The sequence below is a fragment of the Lipotes vexillifer genome, unplaced genomic scaffold, assembly GCF_000442215.2.
Source record: "Lipotes vexillifer unplaced genomic scaffold, Lipotes_vexillifer_v1.1 scaffold395, whole genome shotgun sequence".
Classification (NCBI taxonomy): domain Eukaryota; kingdom Metazoa; phylum Chordata; class Mammalia; order Artiodactyla; family Lipotidae; genus Lipotes; species Lipotes vexillifer.
In genome coordinates this window covers 1,888,782-1,898,807 of record NW_006797390.1, presented here as the reverse complement: position 1 = coordinate 1,898,807, position 10,026 = coordinate 1,888,782, and the positions used below count along the sequence as shown (strand labels likewise).

The 10,026-nt window shown below is 36.2% G+C and overlaps 1 protein-coding gene across 1 annotated transcript in view; it reads left to right on the top strand.

Moving 5' to 3' along the window:
• The window catches only part of LOC103077153 (C-type lectin domain family 2 member D11-like), a 12,125-nt gene extending 7,751 nt beyond the window's left edge, over positions 1-4,374 (top strand). Inside the window, exons 3-5 of the mRNA XM_007469353.1 lie at positions 1,876-2,051; positions 2,625-2,731; positions 4,230-4,374. Coding sequence (XP_007469415.1) covers positions 1,876-2,051; positions 2,625-2,731; positions 4,230-4,374 — 428 coding nt within the window. The remainder of the gene's footprint in view (positions 1-1,875; positions 2,052-2,624; positions 2,732-4,229) is intronic.
• Positions 4,375-10,026: the final 5,652 nt, after the last annotated feature.

Below are 10,026 nucleotides of genomic sequence, written 5' to 3'. Positions count from 1 at the left end.
GAATGCCGTGATCTGCATTTCACTGTAGAATAATCATTTTGACAGCTACTTTGAGAAAAGATTGTTAGAAGAAAAAGTAGACTCAGGAACACCTATTAGGGAAAACTTGTAGAAATCCAGAGGACCGTGGCTTGGCCCTGATGGTAAAAGTGGAGGTGGGACTAGGTGTCAGAATCTATCTACTTTGAAAGTTGAGTCAACAGTATTTCCTATCAGATTGGACAAGGGAGGAAAAAGTGAGGTTATGGAACAAAAACATCTATTCTTTCCATAGCCTACACTCTGAAATCTTGCTGGTTTCAGAGCATCTAACAAGGGCCCAAATATTTATATATATATTTAACAGAAATATGTATAAAACAAAAAACGACATAGGAAACCCTACGTTGTATTTTTGGTACTAAAATCAATATTTGAACTGTGTTATGTTTTGTCTACTAGAAGGTTTTTTTTTGTTTTTTGGTTTTAGGTTTTTTTTGTGTGTGTGTGGTACGCGGGCCTCTTACTGTTATGGCCTCTCCCATTGCAGAGCACGCGCAGGCTCAGCGGCTATGGCTCACGGGCCCAGCCGCTCCACGGCACGTGGGATCTACCCAGACAGGGGCACGAACTCATATCCCCTGCATCGGCAAGCAGACTCCCAACCACTGGGCCACCTGGGAAGCCCTACTAGAAGGTTTTATACCCCCTAAGAAATGTACCATAGTAAAATCTAGGAAAGGCAAGGAGTTTGCCTTTCTTTTGTCAAGAGTAAGAAGGACTGATACTAAGGAAGATGTGGGAAAGGGGATCTGTATGATACTAGGAAAGAGTACTACAGAAATTAAATGCTACAGAAATTGATTTCCTTAAAGCCATTAGTGTCCGTGTACCCCTGGGAAGTCAGATACATAGGTACTCTGCTTGACGTCCAGTGGACTGGTGACTTTTGTGCCTGGGATAAGACTGTTAGTGATGACTTAGGAAGGCAACAATTGAATGTACGTATTTCAAGACTGACCTCAGGGGTAAAAGATCACCATATAAAATATATATATTTATTCACATATTAGTTTCTGTAGACCATTCTGTTCCAAGACAAATCCTCAATATAATAAAATCATTTAGGAAAAACCAACTACTGCTAGCTTGCACTCAGCAAGTGATCATGGATCTTAATATTGTATTCTCCCAGAAACCAAAAAAAGAAAAATGATCTCAGAAAGGCCTGCTGTTTTGGCAAGCAGTGAAGTGCAATCATATTTCCATATATTGAGTAGCAGGTGGTATTTTATAAATGGCTAAGGCTGGTAGCATTCCAAGAGGCATTAGAAATATTAGTTGGTAGTGCATTACAGCTCAGCAATTCTGCACATAACCAAGAGTTGGGCAGCATCCACAGAGAGTATTTATTATGTAGTCAGGCACTTAAGAATATGTTTCTGGAAGCAAAATAAGATGATAATAAGGGAAATTATGTAATGAGTGGTGCCAAAATATGTATAAAGGAAAACTATTCATTGGGAAAAACAAACGCATCTGGGCATGGAAGACATTTTTTAACAATTTGTCTACCTATAGAAAGTAGCCCCTGTTCAGATTTTAAGAAAAACAAAATGCTACTAGCAGAGGCCATAAAAGTACAAGAGTCTAGTTGATATTTGGCCATGTTTTTGTTCAAATCCCTCATTTTGGAATTAGGTTATACTGTACCTACACATACACATACACATACACATATATATATGTGTGTGTGTGTGTGTGTTTGTGTGTGTGTGTGTGTATACATACATATGTAAAAAAAAAAGATTGACCTCAGGATGGTAAGTGGAAAAATAGATAAAAGGGATGAGAAAATGTATTTGTTATGATTCACTGTGTCTGTCCAACTTTTAGTGAGAAACACGAAGCCAGTCTCATATGTTCTGTATGTTACCTGCCCAAAAGAATGGATTGGATTTGGAAGTAAGTGTTTTTATTTTTCTGAAGACACAAGGAATTGGACATTCAGCCAGGCATTCTGTACCTCATTAGAAGCTGTTCTTGGTCAGTTTGAAACCGAGGAGGAGCTGGTAAGAAATATTTTTGGATCGTGTTCTTTGTTGAATACTTAGCACCCTGAGAAACATATAGGCTGCATAGGGTGAAAGCTGAAAGATAAGGAAGGACCCCATTCCAGGCAGACTTGGGGTCATGGGATGCATATTAGTGTCTAATATTTGTTTGGGGTCTATTCTCTGCCTGGAACCCTGTGAGACAATTTAGATGCATTCTCTCACGTAATACTCATAGTTAACCTTCAATTAGATGTATTGTTCCCATTGTACAAAGAAATATGGTAATCATGTAACTTATCATCCAAATTGGGACATTTTGGGAAGTGAAAGTGAGAATATTAATATTATGCTGGAACCACAGGCATAACCTGGGACTTTCCCAAATTGGGATGTATGGTCACTTTAATGTAATTTAGGATTAGAGATATTTGAGTGACTTAAGCTGAGAAGCGGGGACTAGTCTCCCTCCAAAGTCTAAGCTTTTCAATTATACCAGGCTGCCACCCAAAGAGAGAAGGCTGGAGGGAAGAGAGACTCAAGAGTAATATGAAAGAGACACGTGTTTTTACTTTCTGTGTTTTATAATAGAACTTCCTGAAAAGATATAAAGGCCCTTCTGACCATTGGATTGGCCTTAGAAGAGAATCATCACATCAGGTTTGGAAATGGACAGACAGCACTGAATACAATGCCTCGTACGTTTTTAGTCTTCCTTCTATTGTGTTTACACGTGGTTATGTGTGTGAGTTGTGTTTATGGGAAAATAAATTTAATAGCATGGAAGGCTTACTGCTCTATGAGGTACAAAATAGAAATCCTTTGTATGCTCTTCCACTTATTAGCTGTGCCTTCGGAAAAACTTATTGTGATTTCAATTGAAATCTTTAGCATGATGATGACATTTGACGTAGTTTTTCCACTTTCATCCACTGACTTAAACTGTGCTGAAATCCCTATTTAGAATGTAGAGAGAACAGCTGATGCACAGCAGGGGTCTTACAATCCTAAAAAGCCACTGAAGCATTGATATCCACAGACCCTCAGTCCACTCTCCCAGCGGCTGCGTCCATTCACAAAAGGGAGGTCGTCAGGGAACCAATGGGAATCCCCCCTAAATTATCTCTGGAAGGAACTTAGGAACATACCTTGGATTGTGAACACTTCAGTGGGGGTATTTTGAATTTAAGCATTACATTGGAGCAGATAAAATATAAGGGCCCAATCACTTCCATCAATCAAAGCTAAGCCATTTTAAGAATTTACTATTAAGTAAATAGTTTTATTTTCACACTTGTATGAAACAGGTCAGGAGAACACTGAAAATAATCTTCACTGAAGGCCACTGACAATGGAAGTAATCAATAAACAATCAATAATAAGAATAGAAAAGAGTTTATTTGAGCCAAGCTGAGGAGTAGCCTGGAAGCCTGCTTAGCAGATTACTCTGAGAAACTGCTCCAGAGAAGCAGCATTTCCAGCAGAGTTTTATATTTTATATTTAATATCTTGTCAGAACAGAGAACATTAAACAAGTCAGGGTTACATTTCTTCAAGGTTTCAAATTAAAAATAAATAAATAAATAAATAAAAGACCAGCATGTACACAGCCGGCCGGTATGGCCTTGGCCCCTGGGAAGGGAGTCTTATCATTGAAGGAGGACCAGCATTGGTGTCCCAAGAAGAGGGGCATTTAATCTTTATTTTTAACATGGTCATTCTTTACTTCTGGTCAACGTGCCCTTTTCTTTAATAATTAAAGCGGATGTACAAATGTATGTTTGATAGGCCACAAGCAGGCTATTTTAGCATAAAATTCAAGTTAACTCATGTATAAGCCAGAATGACTTCCCTATATCTCAAAATGTGATAATTTCTCTTATCACCGCTGATGGCAGCAGTTCACTTGGCTACAACAGCAAGCACTAGTTAAATACCTGATAAACAACATAACTGGATTTGGTATGGATGATGATAATCTTCTGATATTCAAGCAGGGACTTTGAGAATAATAAAGGAACGAAATACAGACATGGTATATATTTACGAAGAAGCCATATGAATGACAGATTTTCACTTTTCTCTTGTTCATATTAAAAATTCCTGGAGTAGGGGTGCTGAACAATACAGAGGAGGAATGAATGTAGATGTCTGTCCAACCTATGCTTTTTTAATATTTTTTGTGTTTGGTTTTAGGTTTGTTATCAAAGGAGTTGGGGAATGTGCCTACCTGAATGACATTGGACTTAGTAGTGCCAGGAGCTACACAGATAGAAACTGGATTTGCAGCAAGACAAATAATAATGTCACCTTGGAGTTAAATACTTTAAGGACTTTTTAAGGAATTTCACGCACCATCTCCAAGAGATGCATTATAAATTGCTATATACAGTTGCTGCTGTATTTCTCGGCCTGCCAAAAATATCACCAATGTGCATTTATAATACTTGTTAACAGCAAAGCGGCAAGCTATCCTTGAATGATGTAATATAGGGATTTGGAAGAGCATGATTCTAAATTAAGTAGGTGTTAAGTAATATGAGTTGATATTTATATTTTGAACCCATTAAATATGAACAAATTCCTCTTTTTCTATACAGACAGCCTTGTATTTGTACACATGGGACCATAAAAATGACTATGATAGCTGAAACCATGCAAAATGATTTTAATAACCAATGAGAAAAGATACAATTGGTTGACAGATTAAAAATTCTCTTACTGTCAGTTGAAAATATATAGGGAAATTTTAAAAAGTACTAAGACTAGGGACTTCCCTGGTGGTCCAGTGGCTAAGACTCTATGCTCCCAATGCAGGGGGCCTGGGTTTGATCCCTGGTCAGGGAACTAGATCCCACATGCCGCAACTAAAGATTCCTCATGCCACAACTAAAGATTCTGCATGCCTCAACAAAGTTTGAAGATCCCAAGTGCCACAACTAAGACCTGGCACAGCCAAAAAAAAAAAAAAGTACTAAAACTAATATTTATTTTAGACTCTGTATTTTAAAACATTAGAAACACTGAAAAAGTGCTTTTTACACTTTAATTCTTAGTGTTTATGTTTTAAATTACTGTGTGCTAAATAAATATTATACCTATAAACAAATACCAATCTTTTGTTTACCCTTTATTGGATTTTAAAAATCCTGTTTTTATCCCAATTAAATCACAAATAGTTAGTTACTTCTACTCATTAGGCATTCAATACCCAACTTCAGAACTGTTTATATACGATTGAGTTTTAGAAACAAAATGTTTTAAATTTTTACTGCATTAGCTACACTGTACTGATGAGTCCCAAAAAGGATGAAATAGCAATCTATAATGCATCCTCTCTCTTTATGTACTTCCATTTCTCCCATCTCATTGGTGTATTTGTCAGCTACTTTTTTTCTTTTAATTTTTTTTGGAGTATAGTTGATTTACAATGTTGTGTTAGTTTCGGGTGTACAGCAAAGTGAATCAGTTATACATACACATACACTTTCCCCATATAGGCCATTACAGAGTACTGAGTAGGGTTCTCTGTGCTTTACAGTAGGTCCTTATTAGTTATCAATTTTATATATAGTAGTGTGTATATGTCAATCCCAATCTTCCAATTTATCCCTCCCCACCCCGTTACCACCTGTTAACCATAAGTTTGTCTCTGTTTTGTAGATAAGTTCATTTGTACACTTTTTTTAGATTCCACATGTAAGCGATATTGTATGATATTTGTCTTTCTTGTCAGTTTCCTCTTGTAATTCTATGCAGTTTTGTATATACTTAATTTTGTGTATATTTGTATATATTATATATATTATTATATATACTTGAGATTATGTATGGATGCTTTTTGGCTTACAGTTCATTTTTTTTTTATAAATTAATTTTATTTTATTTTTTTGTCTGTGTTGGATCTTCGTTGCTGTGGTTGGGTTTTCTCTAGTCTCGGCAAGTGGGCTCAGTAGTTGTGGCTCACGGGCTCAGTAGTTGTGGCTCACAGGCTTAGTTGCTCCACAGCATGTGGGATCCTCCCAGACCAGAGCTCGAACCCGTGTTCCCTGCATTGGCAGGCGGATTCTTAACCACTGGGCCACCAGGGAAGTCCCGGCTTACAGTTTATTTTATCTCAGGTTTTCTAAGAAGCAGGGACTATGTCTAGTTCACTTCTGTGTCCTCGGAGACTAGTATTGGGTTGGCCAAAAAGTTCATTCAGGTTTTGTGAGATGGAAAAACCCGAACGAACTTTTTGGCCAACCCAATACAATGCCTCAAGTACAGCATATGTTCTAAATATGCCTGTGGATATATCTTCATGACTATGAGATCCTGCCCTATTTGCTTACCTTTGCTTTGTTTCTGCTAACTTTCTCATAAAGAAAGTTAAATTTCCACAGAAATCTGGAAAGTAAAAAAAAAAAAAGAGAGATTTTATATTGATAAACTTACAAATGAAAGTTTGTTAGTGTGACTAACTTACAAATGAAATTTAAGTTAAACTGTGACCCTAACTGACCTAGTATTTTTTACAAACTATTTTCCAAGCCATGTATCTAAAGCATGAATTCTGTTTCTTAGCTGTGACCTTTATAAATTACACAGCCCCTCAAAGCAGAGTTTCTTCCCATGGAAAATAAATATAAGAGTAGAGTTCCCTTTGCTAAATGGGAAGGAAACCTAAAAAAAAGAGGATATAAGTATAACTGATTCATTTTACTGTACAGCAGAAACTAAGACAGCATTGTAAAGAAACTATACTCCAATAAAAATTAATTAAAAAAAGAAAACATGTTGAAATCAAACCTTTAATGGATATGAAACTATATCAAACTCACTTGGGAGCATGCAGACAAAGCAGTCTCAGAACTTTCACAGTTCCTGACAAAATTGTCAATCTTGGATGGGGAGGGGTACAAGTAAGTCTAAATAATATTAAGAAGGATATTCTGTACAAATTGAGATGACTTTCTGACATAAAAGAACTTTTTCTTCTAAATGCTAATGTTTCTATATTTCATAGACCTTAACTCTAGTTTCAATCTGAAATAAAATCACACTTCAACCAGAAAAAAAATTTATATATGTGTGTGTGTGTGTATGACTACCAGTTTCACTGGCTAGTTTTAAGATTCAAATGAGGTAACAGATGAAAGTCTCTTGTCACTATATCTGACTTAGTAAATATTTAATAAATAGTTTTTCTTTCATTATTACTCTATGGAAATAAAAGTAAAAATAACAGCAAATATTCTGCTACCAGTGTGAGAACGTTTAAGTGATGATAAATCCATTGTCACTTTCCGGCTGCCACCAGCAGGAAGTCAGTGAGCTGTATAAATCAATTTCCAGTGCTTCTGTAGAAATCACTACTGGTTGAATTAATCATTCAAAGCTCATGAGGAAAACATTTCTTCACAGGAACAAGCCTGCAAAAGTACCTAGAGAAACATCTACATAATTTGGGACTTACCCATTCTTCCCCTTTAAACTCATTCTGATTCATTCTTTATATTGTAACCAGATGGATTATTCTAATGCAAAGTGTGATCGGGTCACTCCTTTAAATAAAATCTTTTAAAGACTTCTCCTTTACTCTCAGTGTACCACCCAAACTCCTAATGCTAATCAGGGTCATATAATATAATTGTGTCACTGCCTCTCCAAAGTATAAAAAACAAAACAAAAGCCTCCTAGAATTAATGAGTCCAGAAAGGTTGCAGGATACCAGTTCAAGACACAAAACTTAATCACTTTTTATATACTAACAATTAAGAAGTGGAAACAAATGAGAAACACAATAGCACCTATCATTCCAAAGAAAGTAAAATATTTATGTACAAAATTAAAACACATTCAGGAAATGAATGCTGAAATTTTAAAACGCTGATAAAAAAATGAAAGAAAACTGGATAAATGGAGGTACAGACTGTGTTTGTGGATTTGAAGACTTAACATATTAAAAATATCAGTTCTTCCCAAAGTGATCTATAGGTTTAATGCAATTTATGTCAAAATCCAGCAGGATTTTCATAGAAATAGACTATAGAAAAACTTATTCCAGAATTCAAATGGAAAGACATAGGCCCTAGAATAACAAAACAATCTCGAAAAAAAACAAATTGGAGGGAATCATTTTATATGATGTTAAGGTTTACTACATTGCTAAGGTCATTAAACAATGTTGGCAGAGTGCTGGACACATAGATTAATACAAAAGAACAGAGAACCCATAAATAGACCCACATAAATATGACCAACTGAATTTTCACAAGGGTACCAAAGCAATTCAGTAAGTAAATGATGCTGAAGAACTTGGACATCCTCTGGCAAAAAATGAACTTTGACCTAAACCTTACATCTGAAACCAATATTAGCCCCAAAGGAACTCTAGGCATAAATCTAAAACATAAAACTAGAAAGATTTTAGAAAAAAATATAGGAGAAACATTTTTGGATATAGAGAAAGGCAAAATATTCTTAGACCTGACATCAAAAGCGTGATTCATAAAAGAAAAAATTAATAAACTACACCTCATCAAAATTAAATACTTTTTTGTTTGCCTAATACCCTGGGAAGACAATGAAAAGACAAGCTTGAAAATGGGAGAAGGGTTGGCACATAAGTTGTCTGACAAAGGACTAGTATCTAGAATACAGAAAACTCTCCAAACTCAATAATAAAAAATCCAACTAGAAAATAGATAACTTTTTTTAAAAAAGATTTTCTTTTAGGTAAATTTCAGGTTTACAGTGAAATTGAGAGGACAGGTCAGAGACATTGCGTATACCCCCTAACCAGATACATACATAGCTCCCGCATTATCAATAATAATATTGATATTATTATTTTTTTAAAAAATTTATTTTTATTTTTATTTTTGCAGTAGGCGAGCCTCTCACTGTGTGACCTCTCCCCTTGCGGAGCACAGGCTCCCGACACGCAGGCTCAGCAGCCATGGCTTACGGGCCCAGCCGCTCCGCGGCATGTGGGATCTTCCCAGACCGGGGCACGAACCCATGTCCGCTGCATCGGCAGGCGGACTCTCAACCACTGCACCACCAGGGAAGCCCAATAATATTGATATTACTATCACCAGGGATGAACCTACATTGACACATTATAATCACCCAAAGTCTACAGTTTACTTAAGTGTTTATTCTTGGTGTTATGCATTCTATGGGTTTGGACAAAAGTATATTGACATACATGCACAGTTACAATTTCACTGCCCTCAAAATCCTTTTGCTTTGTCAATTTATCTTCCTCCATTCCCTGACCCCTGTAACCACTGGTCTTTTTATTGTCTCCATAGTTTTACCTCTTCCAGAATATCATACGACTGGCATCATACAGCGTTTTCAGATTGAGTTCTTTCACTCAGTAGTATGCATCTAAGTTTTCTCTATGTCTTTTCATGAATTGGTAGCTCATTTTGTAATATCTCTGAATAACATTTCTTTGCCTGAATGTTCCGCAGTTTATCCATTCATCCACGAAAGATCTCTTGATTGCTTCCAAATTTTAGTAATTATGAATAAAGCTGCTAAAAACATCCTCGTGCAGATTTTTATGTGGACAGAAGTTTCCGGCTCCTTTGGGTAAATACCAAGGAGTGCAACTGCTAAATCATAGCGCCAATATATTTAGTTGTGTAAGAAACCACCAAACTCTTTCCAAAGAGATGGTATCATTTTACATTCCCAAAAGCAATGTATGAGAGTTCCTGTTGCTTCATATCTTTGTAAGCATTTGGTGTTGTCAGTGTTCCAGATTCTGACTATAATAGATGTGTAGTAGTACCTCATCATTACTCATTATTCTAATTTCATTTCCCTGATGGCATATGATATGAAACATCTTTTTCATATGCTTATTTGCCACCTGTATATCTTCTTTGATGAGGTGTCTGTTAAGGTTGAGTTTAAGGGTCCTTTGTATATATATTTTGAATAACAGTCATTTAGTGGATGTGTCTTTTGCAAATATTTTCTCCCAGTCTGGTTT